The 25,537-nt window shown below is 34.4% G+C and overlaps 1 protein-coding gene and 1 non-coding gene across 3 annotated transcripts in view; one reads left to right on the top strand and one right to left on the bottom strand.

The window, feature by feature from the left end:
• The window catches only part of LOC137922638 (fatty acyl-CoA reductase wat-like), a 53,471-nt gene that overhangs the window by 12,727 nt on the left and 15,207 nt on the right, over nucleotides 1-25,537 (top strand). The window contains exons 1-3 of one of the 2 annotated variants that reach the window (XM_068765630.1): nucleotides 5,557-5,645; nucleotides 14,512-14,803; nucleotides 23,953-24,083. In XM_068765630.1, the coding sequence (XP_068621731.1) occupies nucleotides 14,548-14,803; nucleotides 23,953-24,083 (387 nt within the window). In that variant the 5' untranslated portion in view covers nucleotides 5,557-5,645; nucleotides 14,512-14,547. Of the gene's footprint in view, nucleotides 1-5,556; nucleotides 5,646-14,511; nucleotides 14,804-23,952; nucleotides 24,084-25,537 lie in introns of those variants that run through there. The other variant, XM_068765631.1, reaches the window with a different exon arrangement.
• Nucleotides 11,026-11,107, bottom strand: TRNAS-AGA (transfer RNA serine (anticodon AGA)). Its single transcript has one exon. It is a non-coding gene; the product is annotated as a tRNA-Ser (tRNA).

The raw sequence follows: 25,537 nt of genomic DNA, 5'->3' as shown, positions 1-25,537 counted from the left end.
GGTTGTCAATCCATTTGTTTAACTACTGTATTAATAACATTTGTAAAAGTGATCACAAGAAAAAATGAGTTTACTGCGAGATCTTCTTAGATCAGGAAGAGATTGGAAGCCTATAAAGATATAATAAGCCGATAACGATAAAATTCATTTATTCAACGTTGAAACTTTTTACAGGACTCTTGTCATCTTTCTTTAATTTATTATATTTTTGACTTTGCTTCTCAAGGTGCCATAGTTGTGAAGAAGAAGAAGGAGGAACTCCACAACAGTACATATTGTAATAGTTTAACAACACACACATTTATAGACATACACTTTATCTTTATCGGATATAGACTAAATGAAATCAATATAATCAAGCGACATTACTACCAAGGATTCTTGTCAAATAAATATTTGTTTATTTATCTATAAGACTGTCAATATAGAAAAATTCAATTCGATTTCGGTTCTTGAGGGTGCAATAAGTTATGTGTCGTCCTGCGAGCTGGCTTCATTATGAATACAGTCATGTCAGCGGACACACGCGCGCTGCGAGGTGTAGGCCTTCCCCAGAGATCGTCACGATGACAGGTCTTGCACCGTCGTCCGACTTCAAGAAGGGGCTTACCCACGCCGCGTCTACTAGTTTGTGGTCGCCACGCCGAACCCTACTTGGCAGGCGATATGGCACCATCGTGTGGTATAGTACTCAGAAAACGCTTCCTATCCTCTGGTAACTTTTTTGTGAGCAGTGGTAATCCTGTATAATTAATGCATAAAGTGTGAATTATGTAAGATTGTATTCCGGGTATCGAACCCAAGGTACCTTTGGAGGGGCCGTCGGATCTTCTACGGAACTTGTAGTTGCCTCTTAGTACTATGCCAAGGCATATCCCTGGGAGAACCTGTACCTCCTCCGGCATCCTCGTTGTACCGCAGTAAAACGCGACTATTTCGCTTTGCCGCTATTCCCATGTTTACGTTGAGTGGATGATGTAGACTCCCACCATCAAACTCCATGGATCCTGTCTTTTTAGGCGCTCCTTGTGACAGGCAGCGGATACCTCAGTCCTATTTAAATGAATCCAGGCTAAAGGGTCTTCCTTCCCTTGGTCGATGGGTAGGATCGGCCTTCTCACGTTCCCGCTCGACGACCTCCTTCTGTGCAATGATGCCCTCGTAGAAAGCAACTAGCGCTCCGGGTTGCAGTGACCTAGCTTACAATATTTGTTCTTCGGAAAGGAGAAGAAATGGTAGAAGAAACTCCAGTGACGCTTTTAGAATGATAGGGGGTTGGCGACCCCTGTGTTACACGAGCTGACCTCCATTCCAACCAGGCCGGCTGGTTCTATAACGGCTGATTGTTGAAGGTCACTGACTTCGCTGGCCGGCGCTGCGTAGATGACTAAATGTCCTAATTAAAGTGACTAATGTAACCTATCAGAAGGCAACTGGGTTTGTACTGACCGAAAACTCGCTAATTTCTTGTGCGAAAACATAATTTGTTAAATCGTTGAAACTGTGTCTTTTGCCCGTGTCTGTTTTTCTAAAACGATTTCAGTCACAGATCTTCGTAAATGACATTAATTTTTATGAACAATAATGTTTAGTTTTTATTAAATCAACAGGTTATTTGTTAAAGGTGTAAAGCTTTGAAAGGTGAACGCATATATTTGTCAGCAAAATGCATTAACAAATTGAAATATTACATTAATTTATTATTAAATAGAAACTAATAAAAATATATGCGCCAATTATTTTAACGTAAAAAACCGCTGCAGAAATCAAATTATTCAAAATTATTCAAATTATTCAAAATTAATTCAATATCAACAACAGAATACTAAATATTAAACTATCGTCGCTTCAACCCGTATACGCCCGCCGCTAGGACGGTGCCGCTTGTCCCCTGCAAATTTGTTCGACAGCTGTGCCAATCCTTTACAATTATGTAAAAAAAGGACCAATATTTAGCCACTTCCGCACATGCAGTGGTAGTCGTGCAACAAAGTGCACCGCCGGCCAGCCCGCTGATAAATGCGTATGCGTATTTTTCACCCCTCCACGAGGCATTTCCGGGAGTTATGTTACACCGATTAGTTAGCGTGGAGGGGTGAAACACGTGTTGAGTGATTTGGCGGTGGCGGTTGTGTGATTCGCATTGTTTGCCGCAAACGCATTTATCAGCGGACTGGCGGGCGGTGCATTTTATTGCACGACTACCACTGCATGTGTGGAAGTGGCTAAATATTGGTCCTTTTCTTACTTAGGGTGGACTTCCGCGAGATAACGCCTGATTCCATTAAACACTATACAATTATTGCAGAAAATGTGAATTATATAAGACTGTATCTCGGGGAACCGAACCAACGTGACGTCGCAAGTCTTGGCCCTCTGCCGCTCGGCTACCACTGCCCTAACACATAACAAGTAGTAATGCGTATTTTGAAAACTTTTTTTCTTACTAAAACATTATTTGCATTATTCATAATTTTGAAAAACGTTGACTTTTGCTTAGTGCGTCCTGTATATTATTTGACAGCAAACGAGCTAAAACTTGTACACTAATAATCAATCACCCTGTATAACTAGATTATAAATGAATGTTTTAATGATATCCGCGTACATTATTTTAGCATCCATGTATAAAAAGAGTACATTTGGACAGTGCTCGTTTTATATAGATGGTACGAAATGGCACCAAAATTATTGATTATTACGTGCGTTATGTTAATATAGGTAAGTGCAACAAAAAAAGCAGAGCTGTTATATGTGATTCAGGTTTTACTAATAACAGATCTGGAATACTAATGATGTTTTTCATTGCACCTATCTATAGTCCGGTCCACAAACATTTGACTAAATCAAAACGTATGGATGATTTTAAAAATTGTATTTGGTGCCGTACTTACTTTATGCACTTGCACCCCACTCCATTTAAATATCGCAAAATACGTCACAATATGTTGTCGAGAAAATAAGAAAACACAATGAATGATCATATAAAAATGACAGATTCTAAATTAACCCTTAATTAGGCGCATGGGGTCAGGGCCACTTGAAATTCAAAAAATTATGGCTTACAGTCTTCAGAGCGTACTAACGCTCTTTCTAGCTTCCTCACTCCACCCAGGGTACGCGAATTAGTCACATCCAGAACATTAACGCATGTGCATGCATCGCTGTCCTTTAGAGAGCTGACCCCATGCGCCCAGTTACGTTACATTTTTTGGCGAAGGTAAGTATTTACTTTTGTGATTTTTTTTGTGTTTATATTAGTATATTGTTTACTATTTATTTTTGTATGTGTGTATTTTGATAAGGTATGATTTCTTTAAGTATTTTTGAGTTTTTTCTATGCTTTTTCTTTTTTTTTGAATTGAAATGCCTAACGACAAACAAGTATTGCAATGGCTGGACGAAGTGCTTGATGAAGAGCAAGATGTCGCTGGTTCGGATTCGCAAGACGAAACTTTAAGCGATGCTGTTATTGATAGTGCTCATAATTCAGAAAGCGAAATTGAGGAGTCTGAACATATCCAAGACATCGGAAGACGGAAGATAATTATTTTTTATCTCGACATACTCAGAGAAATGGCCCGAAAGTGAAATGGTGTAAAGTACCACCATCGAACGCAGTAAGGACCCGAGCACAAAATATTATTTTAAATTTACCTGTAGTATAAACATATCTGACATTTGTCATACACAAAGCTAATATTGACTAGCTCTAGACTTTGACATATTCAAGACGGATTTTCTTGAAGAAAATAGCTGCGGCACTTGTGGAAGATCACCAAAAACGTCGCATACAACTACGTGCTGTACCAGCGACAACAAAAAAACGGTTCCATGAAGTTTATAATGTGAACAAGGCGGTTTATCAATCGACAGCTAAGCGCGGGCGCTGTTAATCATGTCCTAGAAAGGACGCCAAAAAAGTGCCAACAAAATGTTTCAAGTGTCGTAAATTTATTTGTCAGCAACACTCAAGGATTTACTGCGTCGGATACAGAACAGAAGATTCCGCTGATGAGACTGAATAAACTTTATTTCTTAAGTTGATCTCGGCTATGCCAAAAAAATTAGTTTAAAGAGAGGTTTACTGTTTTAGTTTTTTTTTAAATATTTTTAATGTCATAGTAAGTATTAGTTTCTTAAAGTTAAGTATATTAAAGAACTTTATTAATTACTATAGAAATCCATTAAATTTTATTCCTTTTTGATACTCCTTTCCCAATGTTTTTTTGGGGTCATATAAGACCCCATGCGCCTAATTGAGTGATTTTCTTAATGCGCCTAATTAAGGGTTAAAAAAAAAACATTTTATTCATTTTTTATGACAACAGTATTTATGGCCAGACTCAGTAAAAGTTACATCGTATAATTATTTCGTTCCGGAATATTTCATGATTTTTTTTTTACTTTAATATTATTGCCATTAGAAAACATAACCTTATGAAGGCAGCTAGAAAGCGCTAAGTGTTGACAGATTTCAACCAGTCTTAATGAAAGTTTACAAAGTCTATTCCCAGCTATGGACTTCCTTCGGCTGAAATTATGATAACTATTCTACCATTTGTCTTCTTAAGTACTTTTGGAGAGTAAGATCATCAGCTATTTTTTCCAAGCACAACTCATTGGTAAGACCTCCCACGGCACTTGAGATGGCAAAGCTTCACCAGATGACTTAGTGTTGCTGCGCTCTCACCGTGTAAAGACCCCTGCCTGTCGCCAACCTGATATTCCTTTTAGATTCTTTTTATGATGGATAGAGGATACCTTAGACTTGTTTTAGGGAACACCAAGCTTCCTGCAGTCCTGCGAGCCGTCTTCATCATCTTTTTTTTTGCCTCCTTTTATTGGAGGCCTCTCGTGTTCCCCTAACATGGGTAAAGTTAAGGTTTTTAATATTTACAATAAGTTATTCACTCTTAATTTATTTCTTCTATCATACGTCACATTATCATTCATTCTCTTTACTGCCACACATCACAATGTCTTCCACTCTTCATCATTAATTACATTCCTTTCTTCCGTCTTCTCTCATTCTTCACCTCAGTTCTTAATATTACAGCTATGCTATTTACATTTTGGTTATCATCATCTTTATTATCACATCAACCGATAGACGGCAACTGAAAAGCATTAGGCAAAGGTCTTCAAGATGATCGGTCTTGCGTTCTCCGCATCCTGGGACCTATCGCGGGATTATAAATATCTTCGGTCGCCTCTTGAGAACCTTTCATCGTCAACGTCAATTGGTCAACTAGAGAGACGTGACACGCCCACTATCACATCTTACGCGCGATTCTTCAAGCTACGTCGATGATCTTGGCTCCTCTGCGAAGCCCCGAACTTGGCTCTCTAGGTGACCTTGAGCTTTCTTATAAAACCCAATATAAGGTGTTATATATTGAACCAGTAAAGCATCACCGTTATCGTCATCATCGCACACTGGTCAAAGATCTTCTTCTTCAGGCTTTGCGGAACATTGGCCGCGGAACTGACCGTCTTTATATTGGATCGAATTTTACTCGTCGTCCGCCGCAAAGTAAACTTAAGGCAGCGTATAAATGTGCGCGTGCGCACGCCGCCGCCAGTGCCCGCGCTCGCTGTCAACGTCGCACGTCCAAGCTTTCGTTCTCTCCGGTGCGCTACAGGTGCGTTCATATTAACATAAGCTTAAAAATTTCGTCTTTCTTCAAAACATTTCTTAGTGCACGCATATATAATAAAGTTTCCCAAGATATATTTCAACTTCCTTTTCTTATTTTTACATCTAAAATTACAAGCATATTTATGTATTAATAGATGTTATTATAGCATTCAACAGTTTTAAACTGATCGAAGTGTATGGAATTTTGTTTGTTGACTCATTTACATTTTAGATATTATAATGTACACATGAAACATTGTTAAATTTCATTTAAAAGACCAACTGTTGATTTTCTGGTCGACTCTTCTCAACAGAAGCGTTCCAAGCCGGTGGTAGCTTACTGCTTATGCTGTTAAAATGAATGACGATTCAAAAGTGCATGTAAATGCTTATTTTATAAAAACATTTTGTATTTACAGAACTTTATAAGCTCTCTGTTTCTTATTTTTAATATAATTTAGCGGATAGTGGTTCTGTGTAATTATTAAATCTTTTTACTACGATTATTCATTCTAATTGCACTAGATAATTGTTTATTACTCGGAATCAAAAAACATAATTACGTAAACATTTTTATTTTGTAAATGGAAAAACAAATCACTTAAAATTTTATTATTATAAATATATTTGCTTTCATGAAAATGCATAGAAGCTGTGAAGTCCTAAGTAGTTATTAATTTATGTTTAAATAAAACTGCCTTTCCCGGGCTATCTTTGCCGCGATTTCGAAAACAAAAGCTTTCCTCATCTCTTGTATTGCTACACAATTATCAAGCGATAAGATTAAAAAATTGTCAAACAAAAACTGAAGTGATTTTGGCGTGGTATTAAAGGCAATGTATAGTTGTAATTATTGCAATAAGGAAATACGTGAAAGTGATTATAGAAAAGTTCCAATTAAGATTGTTGTAGGCTTTATGCAATTCAAAACGCGCGAAGCGACGTAGTTTTGTTTTAAGTTGTTTTATTAGAAGCCAAATTTTACTCTGGTGATAATGAAATTTTACTTTATTACTAATTTTGCTAGAATTCCAGAATCTTCTAATGTACACATGTGATAAAAATAGAATCCAAAACGGCTGACTAAACTATAATTTGACAAGTATCTTGAATTTATTCGCCGCTCACACAATTGTTAGTGATTTTAAAATGATTAAAAATTAGCAAAAAATGACAATATATTATAACTGCGTTCGCATAAACATAAACAAAATGTTTTCATTTGAAATCAAAATGAAATATTTTCTACAGGACATAATATTAAATAGTGTACATTTGTTTTTCCTTCCGTCATTGTTTTTTCACTTCACAACGTGATTGGGTGAAAGAGTTGAAAATGCTATCAGAGTTGACACGGTCAATAATAAGTTAAAGAGTAGGCGGTTCGGGTCTTGGACAGGAGTAGGTCGTGTATTCGATTCTCGAAATACAATCTTATATAGATCACACTTTGTGCATTCATTTTATAAGGTAACCGATCCTCACAAACAAGTTTCTAGAGGATGGACAGCAGCGTCTTCTACGTACCATAGTGTCACATTGCGACCAACCCGTCTGCTTAACGTGGAGATTACACCAATACCTCACTTTGCGTCGTGGTTACGTTCCAAAAAAACACGACCCAAATTTAAACGTCGCAAAGTGAATTAAGATTTTCTATAGCAAGCCATGTAAAGATCGAAGTTAGGTTCCAGGGTCATACTACATTTTAAAAAGAAAATTGAACAAAATAAATATTTAAAAAACAAAAATAATATAACTCTGCGAATAAATAAATTGGAATAATATTTACCTTTTTTGTAACCAGAAACAACACGTAAAAATTTATAAAAATCTATTATTCTCTTGCTAAAAAAAAGCACAATACACTGTGCAAAACAAAGTGAAAATAAAACTGTATTCAAATTGCGACGATTTTTAGTTAGAAAGAGAATCCTCGAGTTTTGATGGTATGCCGCAATTACAAACAAAAGTGTTGTCATCTTTTAGAAAAAAAAAAGAAAATTTAAAAAAAATTAAAGACTCTAACCCAAAACAACGCAACCTCGAAAATTTAACGACGCACAGTGAAAATTAGTACTAATTAAGCAGCGACGCAACTTCGTAAAAAACGCAAAATGAAACAACGCAAAGCGAGGTATTGGTGTATATTATATTTATAGAGATATCTTTGGAAGAGGCCTAGGCTTTGCAGGGGGCGTTTTATGGGCTGAAACTACGACCGATACTTTTGTGAATCTGTGGGAAGGACTATGCCCAACAGTAAACGGTTAACTGTTAAATATGACGATGATGAGTAGGTGATATAAGTGAAAGACCTCAATCATCTATTTGGAAGTGACACTAGAAGTCAAGAGTTGCATTCAAATTGGCCGTTAGTCAATTATTTAAGAATTAAGACTTACGTTAATGTTTAGACGTTGTTCGATGTTAAACTATCTCGCAATTCTACGGAAAATCAATTGATCAATTCCAGTAAAAGATAGTAGGGGAAAGAAAGGTAAGAAGGAAGAAAGGGGAGCTTTATCCAGTCAGAGTTTTTTTAAACATTGTATTAAAGATCATAGCTGAAAAAAATAACTGAAGTATCTCTGTGAAATAACAAGCTGAAGGTCGGAAGACGTTGGATATAGATAGCTTCCTACTGAACTTATATAGGAAATTTATGGGGAAACATACATCAGTAGTGGATGTCGTATGACTCAAATGATGATGAAATACAAAAACAGAAATAACATTGACGCTGTAGGTTCTACAAATGTGTAACGTAAATAAACATAATGCACAAAGTAATTCCATTACACTAAGAACGGTAATAAAAAACGTTTATAACGGAAAGGTAAATACGTAATGTAGTCGTGGACAATGGCCACGGTAAAAATAATGACATTTGACTTGTATTTATTGCGGTAGATCAAATATATTCATGTAACTTTGTTGTCCGTTTTATTTACTATATAACTTAAAAAGGTTTCAGTGCAACTAGCTTGAAAACGAAAAAATGAACACAGAGTTACTTATAGTAACTTGACCTGTACTTTTTTATTTGGAATTCAAATCCTCTGGTTTATATTTTTTATATTTTATCCTTTTGTTAGTTATTTTATCGCGTATTATCTTACTGCATCTGTGCCGGAGTTCGGCGATGTCTATTGCTTTGTACACTGTGGTATCGAGAATATTGAAAAAAGAGAAGAAAAGAGAGCGGCATTGAAAAAAGACGTAGCAGTGAGGAGTAAGATATCAACTCTTTCCTCTGCGCGTTAGTCTTACTTGCAATTCCTGACCTAAGGCAGTCAAACTCAGTACTTTTCATAGACCTGCCCGACCGTTCAAATCCTTCTATGCTAACAAAACTTAATGAGACGAAAGCTATGGCTATATTCACGTCATTGCAACAGTGTCATGCTGAACAAACTGGCAATATGACTTTGACAGAAGAAAAAAGGTTACTCGTTTTGTAAAAAGTTCATAAATCCCGAATAAATTCAGTAAATATTCTAATAATGCCTACACCATAATATTTTTATTAAAATATGGGTAATATTAAACATGCATCGGTTTTATATTCGACTTAGTAAAAAATAAGGAACTTTATTTGTAGATTTTCGTTGTTCGGTCACGTCCAACACGTCCGAGAGTAATCGGTGTTAAATTCATTAATTTAATTAATTTATTATATCAATGTCAGTTGAGAAAGCAAACAAAACTTTAATTTAAATTCTAAATACGTTTCTCAGACTATAAACTGGTATTTTTATAGTTAAATATAAACATATATTACTTTGAAATTTGGAATCTCATTTTTTATAATTGTTCATCGAAATTTTCGTGCCAATGTGTAGTAATATATTTTGTAAGATTAAAACGGAGTCCATAAAGAAATGCTATGGCTAAAGTTACTTGCAATCAAAACTGTTGCACTGCACTTGATACAACAGATTTTGTATTCAGGTGAATCTTAGTTAGCAGCACCGGTTTACTATGATTGCAAATAGATGGCGCTATTTTTAATTATAACACCCATACATATTTAATATTAAATGACATTTGACCGACTGACATATCGTTTTAACATTTTGACAACGAACTTTCGGCAAACAAAAAGCATATTTACCGAAAATATTTAAATACACTTGACTTTGTTGTTATTATAATAATTAATGATTATTTAGGTAAAGATTTTTTATATAAATGTCTAAAAAAATCCAAAATCGATTTAGTTTAGTCGGTGTTGTATTTCAGACTATTTTTTTTGTCGGCCAAATTCCGTTGGTTTCTGCCAGGAAACCACCTTTCCCAATAATTCTATGCTAAAAATTGGTACAGTCCAGCTTTTTTTTTCGTCAGCGAATTTATTTGAAGTATAATGTATCGTCCTAATCAAAACCGATATGTTACACTGTGAATATATATTTAAGTACAGCAGTACTGTTAGAGTTCGACAAAACTTTGCAATTAACTTTTTCACTGCCCTATAGACTTTTTACTGCCAAGTGTTACTGTCGTGACTCAATTCCATAGAAAAAAAATCATTGTAACATGTTTTAGAGTGTTCACATTATTTATATATTAGCAAACTTTCGTAGCAATCTGTCATATTCTGGAAGATTAAATAATTATTATGTTTTCTGGAATAATTTCTAATTGGTTAAATGAAAGTCGTTCTCTCTCTTTGTCTGTCTCTCTCCTCTTTAGACATGATCGTCATCGTCATTTCCGCCCATAGACGACCACTGCATAGGCTTCCCCCTAAGATTGAGGGATATATATATAATCGCCATGCTTGGTAGGCTGGTTGGCGATAGCAGTGTGGTATTATGGTACGCAGAGGATGCTGCTGTCTATCTTCTAGAAACTTTTTTGCACACGATTGATTATCATATATAATTAATGCACAAAGTATATAAGATTGTGTCCTGGGGTCTCAGTCTTTACCGCTGCGACTACCACTATATATATAAATATAAATATTAATAATATATATATATATATATATGTATGTTTGTATATATTGTTTATTTAACACTTTTACGCAGAATGCAAACTCACAATACTCATCGCCAGTCGTCTTGTGCAAGTGTGCATTATGTTCAATTAGATAACAAAAAGTTGTTGAATGTTTCATATTTATTCGCAAAATCAATTTCTCGTTTTAATGATTTCATGTTTAGATATAGAAATATGAAATGACTGTCTAGAAGACATCGCTCTCAGCAAAAATACCGTCAATTCTTGTTATACAAATGTAAAAATTAGTTGTTATAAGCATTTTAAACTTATTTTTTTGTATTCGTACGATAGTGGTTTTATCATATATAATCATGTATATAAAATTATAAAAATTATTATAAACTAAAAATAAAAAAAAATAAAAAAAATTTCGCAGTCGGTAGGATTCGAACCTACGCTCCCAGAGGGAATCTGATTTCTAGTCAGACGCCTTAACCGCTCGGCCACGACTGCTCTTATAAGAAGTGTTGAAAATTTGTATTACAACCCGTGGTAGTTTTAAAATTTCTTGAAAAATTGTTTAAAATCTAAATCTTTATCCTTCTAATGAGAAAATTGAAAAGATATTTCGGATTCCTACCTATTAAAAATCCTCGTTGAGCTTTAGTTCTATAAAGAAAAAGATAAAATTAATTTATTCAACTTAAGAACTTTTGTCTGAACTCTTATTGTTTATCAACTAACTATATATTTATGTTTTAATTATTTTATTATTGACTCCATTCTACTCCGCAAAGTGTTACTGTTTTGGAGAAGAAGCAGGTATAATTTGATTATTTTGATTTCATTTAGGCTATATCTGATGAAATGTGTATGAATAAATCTGTGTTAAACTTTATTAAAAGATATGTTGTGGAGTTTGTTACTGCTTCTTCTTCAAAACTATAACACCTCGCAAAGCAGAGTTGAGTCAGAAATAAAATAGATTAAAAAGATAAATAATAAGTTGACCATCTATAACATTCTTATTAAAAGTTTTTAATTTGAATAAATGTATTTTATTTTTATCTTTCATTTTATACATTAGTGACTCTACAAAATCACCAAATTATGTTATTATTAGTTAAATGTTCTCGTTACGACTCGAAAAACAAACAGGATGTGCTATTGCGAACTTCGCATTAGTCGGTGATGTTTTGTGCGACTTTTCATGTGTGTGTGATGCAAACACATCACGGCGTGCCAATGGAAACAGCCGCGCAGAGCACGGATTAGTTCTGAGAATACCAAAACAAACTAGATCCTTGTTTATTTTGTTCACACGTGATTAATATTTTTCTTTGACAGCCTGCACGTGTTTATAAATATAAGTTGGCAATGTCACATTTAAGTTGGCTGTTGGGATTGTATAAGCTACATCACGTCATCATTAGCGGCGCATCGAAAAGGGAAATTCCACAGAAATGTAATTCTTTATACACATCAGGCGAATGAGAGCGCTTGAAAATACTTCTATTGGTTGAACATTGTTTTCATGGTTTAAATCGGTATTTATATGGGTTAATTTTGAATGAATATACTCCTTCCTTAGAATGCCGAGTGAAATATGAATAGGAGTCAGAAGAAATACAAGAAACGGAAGCGTTTATGTCATATAAGACATAGATCATCGTTTCAGTCCATAGGCGTCCACTGCGAAGCACAGGCCTGCCACGAAGATATCCATGGGGTGGACATATCTCAATCGCCACGCTTGGCAGGCGGGTCGGCGGTCCCAGTGTAGTATTATGGTACGCAATGAACGCTGCTGCCCATCCTTTGGAAACATATTTCAACAATCCTATGTAACTAATGCACATAGAGTGAATTATATGTAACATTGTATCCCGGGAATTGAACCTGTGATCAATGAAATTCTCAGTCTTCTACCACTGGGCTACAGCTGCTCGAAGCGATGACATGTGAATTTATCGCAAAAGCGAATACATCATTTGCAAATGTGTTCATATCTGTCACGTTTAAGCAAATGACCCAAATAATCTGTTTTGCGCCGTTTGATAGACACGCCAAAAAGAGAATAACATAATGTTCCTAATTAAAAAAAAATCCCGCGAATTGTTTTTACGCGGCAAACTGATTCCATCCGTTACTTGAGGTACCGTACATTTATTACTACAGTTATAAATAACTGCGACGTAAATACGATAATTGTATTCCATTTGTGTTTGCAATTTGTTAGCGCGTGATTTAAACAAACGTACAGACGTCAACGGCCGGCGAGAAGGTTTTTTCCGCACGAAATTTGACATCTAAGTCAATATTAACATCGTTATTTCGGTAAATAGGCGTCTTTGCAACATTGACCATGGTCGCCGTTAAGTGAATGTTATCATGCGATGTATCATTACATTGCTAATCACTAGATTGTGTCAACTGTTTGACAGGTGGGACGCCATTGGCAAAACGCACACGAGGTATTCGAGAAGAGATAAATCTCCTGACAACAATGTCTGTTTTATTATACTATTTTTTACTATATCACATCGACGGACTACGACATACGTTAAGATGCAACTTTAAAGTGAAATTATTTGCCCATATTGAGATTCCCGGAGCTTTTTTTCTTATATACTTGTCTCAAAATGTAAATATTTACAGATGACTAGCCTGAGCAGATATATGAACGTAAACCAACAATTTAGTTTTTCACAGAAGTTAGTAAGCAAATGATTCAAATTCAAAATATCTTTAATCAAGTAGATGTTTACATGCACTTTTGAATAGTCTATTTAAATTTTCGTGAACCTTCGAACAAGTGGTAGCCCAGCGGTAGAAGACAGACACTTGCGATGGTAGATGCCGGGTTCAATTCTCAGGATCTTATATAATTCACATGTTGTGCATTAATTATATAGGATTGCCACTGATCAGAAACAAGTATCCAGAGGATGGGCAGCAACGTCCTTTGCCTGCCAAACTATCACACTGCGATCGCCAAACCGCTTACCATGTTAATCTATTATGGCTTATCCCCCCATTGATATCTTTGGGGGGGATCTGTGCCTTGCAACGGGCGTCTATGGGCTAAAACGAAGATTTTTTAACACCATCGAAGACTCCCTATGAGTGCAATCCTTGAATTTAATTCAAAGTATCTTTTGTTCAAGTAGGCATTAACATGTACTTTGGAACCGTCAATTATTATAACATTATATCCAGTAAGCTAGCACCGGCCAACCCTGGTCTGTTGAGAAGAGCCGATTGGAGTTTCAACAGATGTTCTTTTAAAATGAGATTTAACAATTTTTCACGTGTACTTTATAATGTCAATCATGTAAATGAGACAACAAAACCAAGTTGCACATATTTCGATCTACTAAAAACTATTGAATGCGATAATAAGATTAATTTAATAATATACTTTTAATTTTAGATTTATAACTAATTATCATATAAGTAAGAAAAGGACCAATATTTAGCCACTTCCGCACATGCAGTGGTAGTCGTGCAACAAAGTGCACCGTCCGCCAGCCCGCTGATAAATGCGTATGCGGCAAACAATGCGAATTACACAACTGCCACCGTCAATTCACTCAACACGTGTTTCACCCCTCCACGGGGCATCTTCAAGACTTTCAGGAGCACTTTGTTGCACGACTACCACTGCATGTGCGGAAGTGGCTAAATATTGGTCATTTTCTTACTTAGGATGGAATTCCGCAAGGTAACGCCTGATTCCATTAAATAATTATCACATATACGGACATCCATACTCATGAAGGATTTGTTAATTTGACTCTGCACCTTGAGGTCTCCTGGACTCCTTTGGAAACTGTGTCTGTTAATACATGTGTGAACGACAAGTGTAAGCGTTAGTCTATTAGTTAAACTAACCAAATATTTTTATTTGTTTACAGAAAATGACGTCATCGTAGACCAGAACTATCGACAAAATGACCAACACTAAACTGAGCTCGCCGAGCGCCGAAGCGAAGAACATGAAGAATTTGAACAACAACATTCCTGCGATGAAAGGCGCGCGCGTGCCCAGTGAGGCGGCGTCGCCGGCGGCCAACAATATCGACATCGACACAAATTACTGCGCAGACTGCACCAACGACACGAGGAACGCGCAGACGGACGACGCGCAGCTGTCCGAGATACAGCAGTTCTATCACGGCAAGAACGTGCTCATCACAGGAGCCACCGGTGAGTTTGTACGCGTTCACGGCGCGACAGTTACTTTATTCATTTATTTAGTTTTGATCACCTGGCGTCTACAAAAAACAAAACAAATAAGGACTATGTATAACAGGGGTGAGCAATACGCGGCCCGATAAATAAATATACGGCCCAACAAGCGATAAGTTGAATTTAAATCATCGACTTTCTCCCATCAGCAAATTTATAAAATTTAATTAGTTTACAAAAACTTTTATTTGGAAGTGATTGAAATACAGAAAAAATATACTAAACATCGAATTTTTGATAAAACTTATGGGGGCCCTGAGAAATTTTCGCTTTTGACGAAAAATGACGTCACTGTTAGGAATATGAAAGCTATCAAAAATTATTTTCGAATCAAAAATGACCAAAAAGGTTGCTCACTCCTGATTTATATTATTATAAGTAGGTCTTTAACAATGTTCCATATATATCGTTGGAGACCTGTAAATATAGGTTATTTGTCACAGAACTGACTAACTATACATTTAATTTATTTAACGTTGCGTATTATTTAGAGGATTTCGTTAAACTGTATATCCCTTCAGTACTTGCAAAACAGCGTATCTGCATTTAAATCACGGAAGCGATGTTCGCAAACGCGAGCTCAATCTAGTAAGAGTTCGTGTATCGAATTAATAATATTGTATTGTGCGTAATGTACGCCACCAACTGCTTCCCAATCGCACAGACAGACATGTTCACGCGGACGAACAAACAGGGAAAAAAGTTCCTAAAGATTTCTTTTATTCAATCAATAATTATCTCTCTAACACACGATTGATCTCTTTTTGTCGTTAACTTAAATCCACCTCCTGTTCGGATGATTTTAACTTAAACTTTGTGGGTGAAACACGAGGCTACTTATTTTATTAAATAAATATAAAACTACTTATTTATGGAAATAGCCTAGAGGCAAACATCATTCCCTAGATGCTTACCGCGATAAAAGGAAATGGACCAGAAGTCAATCATAAACACCTTCACAACCTTCCTTAATGATCGAAATAAATGAAAAGTAAAGTCGGGCAAAGAAAACGTCAGGTGTAAAAAATAACTGTGAAATAGAAAGAAAATATATACAAAAATAGAATTTTAAATAATTGCTTTTAAATAAACAATCCAATGAAAATTGTAAAAGAAAATATAAGAAATAATAAAATTTATATATATATATATATATATATATATATATATATATATATATATATATGACGCGAACGATGGAAGGCGATGCATAGATGTATGTAAATAAAAATATTATGACAAATCAAATAAGAAAAACAAATAATACGCTACTGAAATACTTAGTGAAATCAAATTCCGGGAATCTAGAGGTCCAAAAATATGGGGACTTTGTAAAAAAAATCTTCCTTAACGGTGGTAAATAGTCTCCTTAATGAGGATACCAAAAAGGAATACATTCACGTAATTAGTTTCAACACACAGATTATCAAAACGTTTTTTATTCACAGACATGCAAATTATTTGAAACACGCATTAATATGTTATGTCATACACATAACCAAATCGGTCAAACGGTCGAGATGTTTATAACATTTATGTATAAATACAAACATAATGTTTTAAATTAATTAAATATGCGACAGCGGTGTTTCTGGGGCGATGTATTTAGGTTAATATGTAGGCGGTCAAAATACTTAGCGAAAAAAATTGCGGCAAATTTAAATTTTATTTTTTATTTTAAATTCTGAAGTGACTTAACAAAGGTGCTACCTGTCCGAAAGTAAATCAGAATTGTTATTATAAACCTGTATATAACCTACTTTCAGTTCTACTTAATTTTTTTAAAAGTTTACGGCAGTTTATTTTTGATTGTCAGAGATAAAATTTGAACGCGAGCACTTTTTTTATTCACTATTTCTTTGTTTTCCCCATGTTTTTAACATAAATATTGTTTATAACGAATAATAAAGAAATAATTGCTATTTAAATCATTTTAATGAGTATAGTATTTGTAAGAGTATAGTTTGATAATATAACAATGATATGACAGTTTCCCATAATGTCCACACATATAATTTTATTTCTCTTATCAATTTACCAAAATGGTGAGCCTATTTCCTTAATTGCGTTGTAGTTAAGACTACAAGCGATTTGTTTAATTCCGTATGGACTCAATCTTGACATAGTTGTACAAATAGTAATCCAATGGTTCAGAAGCAACATCGCACCGCATAGCGAAGTAAAAATTTCAATTACGATAATAAACTTTATTTATTACAAATTCAGAAACAATATTTTTACTTGAACTTTCCATCCATTATCTTTTTTTATTTTTGTGTATTTTTTTTCTCTCCCTAAATCCCATTCATTCAGATTTTTTTTCTATCGGGGACCTCTCGTTCCTTTAACTTATTTATGGGACAGGGACGTCTTTAATGTTTTAATATTTTTTTTACTTTCTTTTCTTTTTTATTTCACAATTCATTCATTGAGATTGCAAAGCAGTAACCACCGGACATATAAAAATAAATAATCAAATAACTGAGTCCCTAATTGAAGATCATTTCTGTATTAGGGGTAAACTATACTGCCGTATGTAGCTATATACATATATTGATAATATCTAATATCTAGCTTGTTATAATTTTAATAAATTAGATAATTTGATGCATAATTTTCTTGCAATAATTGTAAACCAACAATAAACCTTCTTTTTTTCATTCTTTCTTTATTTCTTAAGTCGCGTGATCAAGGCGACCATTCAAAAGCTTTTCGTTAAATTATTTGGAACACAGAAATTTGGTATACAATAAATCGATCGATTCATTGGCTCTATGACGTATGGTTACATAAAGTTCATGTAAAACCCCTATAGTGAATAATTTTAGTGTGTCTGTTTTTCATATTAAAATAACTGTTTTTACAATATGCATAAGAATATATATACGGTACATTTACCAAAATTACATTTTTTTATTTTATCTGTATGTCTGTCTGTTTATTCCAGCTAATCTCTAAAATGACTGGACCGATTTTGACAGGACTTATACTGACAGATAGATAATGTAATAAGGAGTAACTGGAGCTACTTTAATTAAAAACAATCTTAAGCGCTAAGTAACTTGTTTTTATTAAATACCATACGGACGAAATCGTGTGCGCAGTTATTTATTTATTATTCTTTATTGTACACGATAAGATACATAATATACAGATACAATAATATACAGAAAAGTACAATGAGCGGTCTTATCACACGCAATCTCTTACAGACAACCATAGTAAGGAAAAGATAATAGTACTTATAAAGGGTAGTTCACGTGTACAAAAAAAATACATATTCAAAAACAAATGAACATAAATATACATAAACATACATAGACATACATACTTAAACATACGTTTATAACATATATACTTATAATAAAAAGGCAGTTAGTATATAGGCAATGATAAGAAAGTATTAATGTCATATTTCAACACCGTCACATCACTAGCGCGTGAGCACAACACTAGGCCGACGCGCCGTTATGTCATCCGTTGAGGTTATGTCATGGCAGCCACACAAATATAACATAATGGCTGTGCACTTAGCGTGTGTACGCAGAACCGAACTTGGGACACGCCTAGCGATGCCTTTTACTAAACTGACACAACTAAGATGTCCTTATTTATGTATGTTACTCTCATTTTGTGTCATGTATTGATTACTTATATACAAAAGAATAATGCCGTGAATGTTTCACACTAATTTTAAAAAATTTATCGTGCAATTTTTTCTTTACATTTTAAATTGAAGCTTCTTTAAGTCCAAATAATTCTCAAGGGTCAAAATCATAATTATTCTCTTATGCTATCATCTCCTCAAACATTCTTGTAAGAAAAAAAAAACAAATATTAAAAAAAATTCAGGTCATCCATGAATATAAAAGTTAAACATATTAAAATGTCAGCTTAATTAGCTACGTTACGTTCTTAATACCAACATAAACTTGGTCACAATAACAACAGATATTCTTATATCATCTGTATATATCGCCATTTCAGCCTATATACACCCACTGCAATACAAATGCCTCCCGAAGATATCAATGAGGAAATATAACATAATCGCCGTGCTAGGCAGGCTGGTTGGCGATTTCAGTATTATGTTACGCAGAGGACGCTGCTGATCATCCTCTGGAAACTTGTCTATGAGCAGCGGTAATCCTATGCGATTAATGCATAATGTGTGAATTATATAAGACTGCATCCTAAGAATCGATATCCTAAGAATATTACTAAAAACGTTACAAATTGCGACTTTATCACTGAAGACAGTTTCTTACAGAAAATCATTGTATGGAAACAAAATGGCAGCGATTTGTCGACGTGTACAGACAACACTCCATATATTTACTTATATACATACATTTATTTATGCATATGTACAATAACATTATAAGACGTGGCCGTCTAAAATAAAACAGGCGGCGGACGATAAATGCAAAAGTGAAATGACGCGGAGCGAAGTAAAGCGCGAGGCTCAAGACTGTTCGGAATGGCGACGTACTGTGGACGCTCTGTGCCCAGTCTAAGGGACACAGAAATAAATGAATGATAAATAACATTTTATGAAATGATTAAAATACAACAGGATATAAAAACATTAAATTAACATTATGTTCGCATTTGCCCACAAGAGAAAGAAAAACGCCAAAAATCCTTGCCTATATATATAAATATATTTTTTTTTATGGTCCCCGCTGTTGGGAACCTCTCGTTTCCCTATCTCGTGTGGGACAGGGACTTTTTATTTCTAGTAATTTATTCATATTTTTTATTATTATCATTCTTCTCTTTTATGTATCATCTTATCTGTGGTACTGTTTCTTTCATTCGACAATTTTCCCAGTCTTTCTCTTTCATTCCATTAGCCATACATCCATCCTCAACCACTACATTCTAGGTTTCCTTACTATTTAATTTTGCAACATTACATTTATTGTTTAAATATTTAACACGTATTTTCTTTATAATTATCATCTTATATTATACTGTTTATTGCACTATTTTTGGTTCTACTATATTTCTTTTATTTCTATATTTTAGTGTTTGTTTTATTTTTACCTATTGCATTTATCACTACTATATAAATATATATGTAACGGAGACCGATGACATATTTAAGAGCTATTTGATATACAAGACTAAATAAATATTACATATAGTGTGTCGGATAGTATTTCGGTTGAGAGTGAGCGATAGAGCGACCCGCGGCGGCGCGGAGAGCACGCGCGGAATAAACGGTTGCATAAGGCCGCCGGACAGTTTTTGGTGCCGGCGACCCACAAATCATACTAAAGCTTTCCATAAACGTTCCGTTGTATAACCGCGCGGCTGGGTTAAGGTCGAGCGAAAACATTTCGCTTCGCGTGCGCGGGACGCGGCGCGTTTGTACACTGCCTTATTAATGTAATACGTACCAGATTACTGCGTGGCTGCAATAGGTGCACACGATAGATCACTTTTAGTCGTCTCCTTATAGTTTCAACTCCTATTAAATTAAATCAAAATATTCTTTTTTAAAATAGTCTGCTGCAAGCACTTTCCGACAATCAACATAAAATGTCGGTATTGTTGTCCCTACAGGGAGCTACCGCCGGCTAGGAAGGCAGTTCTGCTAAGAGGGAAATTCAACAGTTGCTCCCTGATAAATAGTTTTATTAAGAGTCCGGGACAATAATTAGCTTCCTGATAGAGTATCGACATTTAATTTCACGCATTAACACCAGTATAGCATTCTTGGATAGAATTAGTTTTAAATCTGTCCAGTGACAGTTCTGAAATTGATTATGACATTTTATTATACGTACGTACACCTTGTGCCAGTGGCAAGAATTGAACCTGGGTATTTTTATGTAATTTATTGAGCTACTAGCGGTCTCTCTGATCTTTCGAACGTTCTTTTATAAGCAGCGCATATTTTTGTTATACAACTATTATAAATTAAAATATTAAATAAAGCTTACGATGGAAGACGACAAATGAAAATAAAAAAATATGTCGCTAAAGGAACCTAGAAACGAGTTTAAAAGTTGTTTTTTTGTTAATACTTACCCCGCACCATTGTTGTAAAAATATATCAATGATTCATAAACTTTCGTTATCCTTTGACATCTGTCAACTGTCATCAGCACTTAATCAAAAAGTATGCATGCTAAAATACTAATAAGTATTTATAAATGCTATCATTTCTTTATAAACTTTATATCTTAATAGCTGCGCTCGTAACGTCGTTTGACAAAAACTATTTAGAATGTTAAGTTTTTCTTTTGTTTTTAGAATTTTTCTTAAAAGTAGCCAAAGGTGGTGGACATCTGCTACCTGCCAGTATAAGTCCCGTTAAAATCGGTCTAGAAATTTCAGACATTAGCCGGAACAAACAGACAGACAAAAAAAATAAAAATGATGTAATTTTGGTATATGTACCGTATATACATTCGTATGTATGTAGTAAAAAGCTGTTATTTTAATGTTACAAACAGACACACCAATATTTTTTATTTACTTATAGAATTTATTTAACTTAATACTAGCAATTTTCTTAGTTAAACTATGAAAGATGTCTACGATCAATAAATAATGTATTACAATGTCCATCGCGTAAATTGAACCCTTTTATTTTTCTTTTCGGTTCAATTTTTTCGTTCGTAACCAACTGGTGGAAGAGTTAATGTAATTATAACTAATTTACATATATATTATTTAATATATAAGATATTTTCATCTATATATATATATATATAGAGTCATAACTTTTTTTTTCAAATTATTGCTTTTTATTGTTTTCTCTCTATTACCACTTTGCAGAACAGCAAATAGGTCTGGCAATACACCTTTTCACTCACCTGTGAGGCGATGGTCTCTTCCTCTATTCTATCTTCTTCTATCTGCTAACCGTGACAGGTATTCTGCTCTTACCGCGTCAAACACCGGACAGTCGGTGATCAGGTGTACCACGGTCTGGTCCACACCTCACACCTGGGTCACAGGTGCACAAGGGACTCTCCCTGAACTTGAACCTTTGCAAGTTCTCGGAGAATCGCCCGAGCATCGTGAACATCATTTGGATACAGCACCGTGCTCAGCTCAACTTGACAAAACCATAACATTTAGGGACTCAGAATTCGGTAGGAATATTTATTTTGCCCAAAAAAGCACATGAGTACGTGACTCTTTTAAACCCGCATACTTTTATAATAAGTTCAAAGATGTCATCAAAGGAGATCAGGATTTGATTCTAATTACATTCAAATTGAGTTTTTCTTTACTTTAATTAGAAATTAATAGCAATAAAAATAAATAAACGTATCATTATCATCATTTCAACCGCAGGACGTCCATAGCTGAATATAGATCTCCCTCAGAAGTTTCCAATAGGACTGTTTAGTTATGTAAACCACTTGTAATCCTTTGCCGTCAAGTGGCAGAGATCTCTTCTATTGATTTCATTTATATATTCTATTTCTAGAATTCAATATATTTATATATTTTTTTATTTACTGCCTTATTATAATATTCATTTCTTATCCTATGTTTGTCTTGAATTGTTTACTTATTCTTTTATCGACATGTACAATGTATGCATACCTATTTACAACATAAAGGTATTGTTATGGCACAATACATATTTATAATTCTCATTTCTTATCTCATGTTATACATTTCTAAACTTATTCAGAATTTACTCCTTATATTTTTGTCTACGTTTGTGTGCATACATATCTATTACAAAAATAAATAGCATTAGGCACACAGTTAAACCAAACTTCTCCCACTATCATCTGATATCTACAATTTAAAAAGATATCAATTATGTTTCAAATAACAATAGGAGCAGATGGAAGCGCCTAAGTCCTGCATTTTACACAGATAATTAATATTAAAACTTCTCGTAAGATGTTGAAAAGAAACTACTGGCACAAATACTTTTAATGAATTCTTAAAAAAAAAAAGAAAACTTGGCAGGCTGTTCTAATGTAAAATAATTAGTAATGCACTAATTACAATGAAAGCCGACAATTAAATCTAGGCAGCGCACTGGCTGACTGCTCACATCGCGCCGGCCCGGCTACAAGTTACATACAAGGACTTATAACAAAGTAAAAGCTCTTTATTCGCGTGAATACGAAACTGTAATTTATATGGGATTATGGAAGATACGTTTTTACGTGACAAAATGATTAAAAAATATGTATAAAAAATCAATATAATCGAAGTTGGAACATTTTGATTAATCATCTTGACGTTTAAACAACGGTTCGAGCAATTTTGTAATTTACTCTTGCTTCACAATTTTTAAAAGCTTCTTAAATTCAGACCGATTCAGCAATCGCATTAGCAATTTGTCTTAAAAATAAGACTTCGTTGCAAAGACAGATCGATGATCATAAACAAAAGTTGTGTTAAAAAGTGCCAAGTGCCTCTTCAGTTGGCTGTGAATTTAACATTTTTATATAACTCTTTTATAAGTTCATTTGACAGCATTTACAAAGGATATTGGCTACCTATTGGAATCCTTTTATTACAATGTATGCACTTGTCAGATCTGAATAGTAAAAAGCCCGCGAATGAAGGAAGTGCGAAAAAAGAGCTTTTGCTGTTGTACAGTATGTGAGATGCTACTAGTTTTCGACATTTCCTTAATTAATATACAACAATCTGTTTTAGTATATGCAATTCAAACATTCAATCATATATTTAAAAATTCTTTTTTAGTCACGTTATACGAAAGAAAATTCACTCTGTGAGGAGACTTGTTGTCTCAGGTAGAATGGGCGACTCAAAGTGTCGTTTAGTTTTGCCATGAATTACCGAATGAGAGACCTAACAGAATCTCTCGTGATTCTATCAATACTAAATGCCTCGGAGAGGAAAAGATGGTGGGACACTGTTAAAAGGAACTATAAATTACCACTATCATGACATATGCTCTTCTACTAATAAATAGACTTAGTTTGAAAATTATCCCCTTCTTAAAAAATGCAAAGTACAACAATTAATACTGACAAAAATTAATACATTGGCCAATTTTTTTTTGCGGGCCCCAATTGGAAAATATTGTAGAAACTTTACAGTTTTAATATTAGTATATCCAAGTAATTAATTGACTATCTTCTTTTAAGGCTTCCTGGGAAAGATCCTCGTGGAGAAACTGCTGCGGTCCTGTCCCGGTGTAGAGAACCTGTATCTGCTGGTGAGGCAGAAGCGCGGCAAGGATATCTACACGAGGATAGAAGAAATCTTCGAGGATCCCGTGAGTCTTTTGTTACACTCTGCTATCAATACAAACTATCAACACACATTTACGTATAAGCAACATTATTTATTTAGTATAAATGTCATCCGAATCATTATAAACAGTGTTTTTATTTTAAAATTTAATTATCTTCTTATAGCTGACTGTACTTCTGTTTTTAAATGTATCATTTAACATGTTTGTTAATTATATTTCACTGTTTAAAAAGGATGCTGACTGCCGTATCGCAGTTCGAACCTAGCACAGCTGTTCACGACGTATAAGAAATAAATAAAAATGATTTCGTTGGCAGGGAGGAGTAATACCATGGTCCAACTATCTTTGTATATTATATTATGAGTAAATTGTCAGTATTACCGCATCAGATAGGGCGTCTCTTATATTTGAGTTAAATTTGTTTTGGTGCCGGGCTACCCAATGCCGACTAAATACAACGGAGGTTAAACTAATTCGAAGCGGTAACAAAGCAAGTATCTCTTATTTGCGAAATTAAACACACCGGCGCACCTTATCATCGATCTCCGCCATATTCGTTACATGTCAAAATATATTTTGACAATTCACAAAATGGCGGGAATCTTTGAAAATGGAAAAAGAACATATACAGCTTCTCCAAAATATTACGATACTATTGTGAAATATTTTAAATAAAACAAGGTAAAGTTGTGTAAATAAAACATATTTATTTGTTTTTCTCTTGAGATGTCTCGTCCTTTGGTTTAAAGTTGTATATTAAATAATACTTGAGAGCTGTGTGAGCACGGTCCAGTCGGGCGGCGCGGTCAAGGCTGTGATTCGACCGACATTATATTTGCTTTTAATCACACAAGAGATGATTTGAGCGCTTTAGTGGGTCAAGTTTGGGAGCGTTTGCTTAAACTGTTATTTAAAATACGAACATATTGAAACCAATTTACAAAAAGGTTAAGGTCCTAACTTGTTATTAAAATAATATACATTGCAATAACGATTAAATGCAAAAGATTATTTTTACCAAAATTAAACGTTCTTTATTTAAATGTTTCCATTTATAAATTTCGTGAATATTCAAATATAGCCTGTGTTGCCATTTTTCTCCAAAAAGTAAATTCATTTTGTATAGTTAATAGCATTTCGTGATCGATATTGCTGGTATATTGGTTGGCAAGTAATCAAACCAAAAAAATATAATTCCATTTTAATACTTTGTACCTTGACACTCTCGCGGGAGAGAAAGGAGGTTTGTCAGTAGAAACGTTGAGAGACATTCGTGTTAATTATTATCGATTTGTCTAGATGAACTGGTTTATTAATTTACGACGGAGTTACTTGATTCATGGATACTAGAGAAATATTGTTATATAGAAATGATGTGGGGTCGATTTCTTTCACTGAGTACTGTTTGGGAGATCGGGTGAGTAGATGGTCGAATGTCTATTACAACACATACAAAATAATTAGTTATAGGTGAA

This window comes from Battus philenor, unplaced genomic scaffold (assembly GCF_028537555.1).
Source record: "Battus philenor isolate CCGP_79_NKW_IND1 unplaced genomic scaffold, ilBatPhil1.0.hap1 SCAF_20, whole genome shotgun sequence".
Taxonomy (NCBI): Eukaryota; Metazoa; Arthropoda; class Insecta; order Lepidoptera; family Papilionidae; genus Battus; species Battus philenor.
This window is presented reverse-complemented; position numbering and strand designations above follow the sequence as displayed.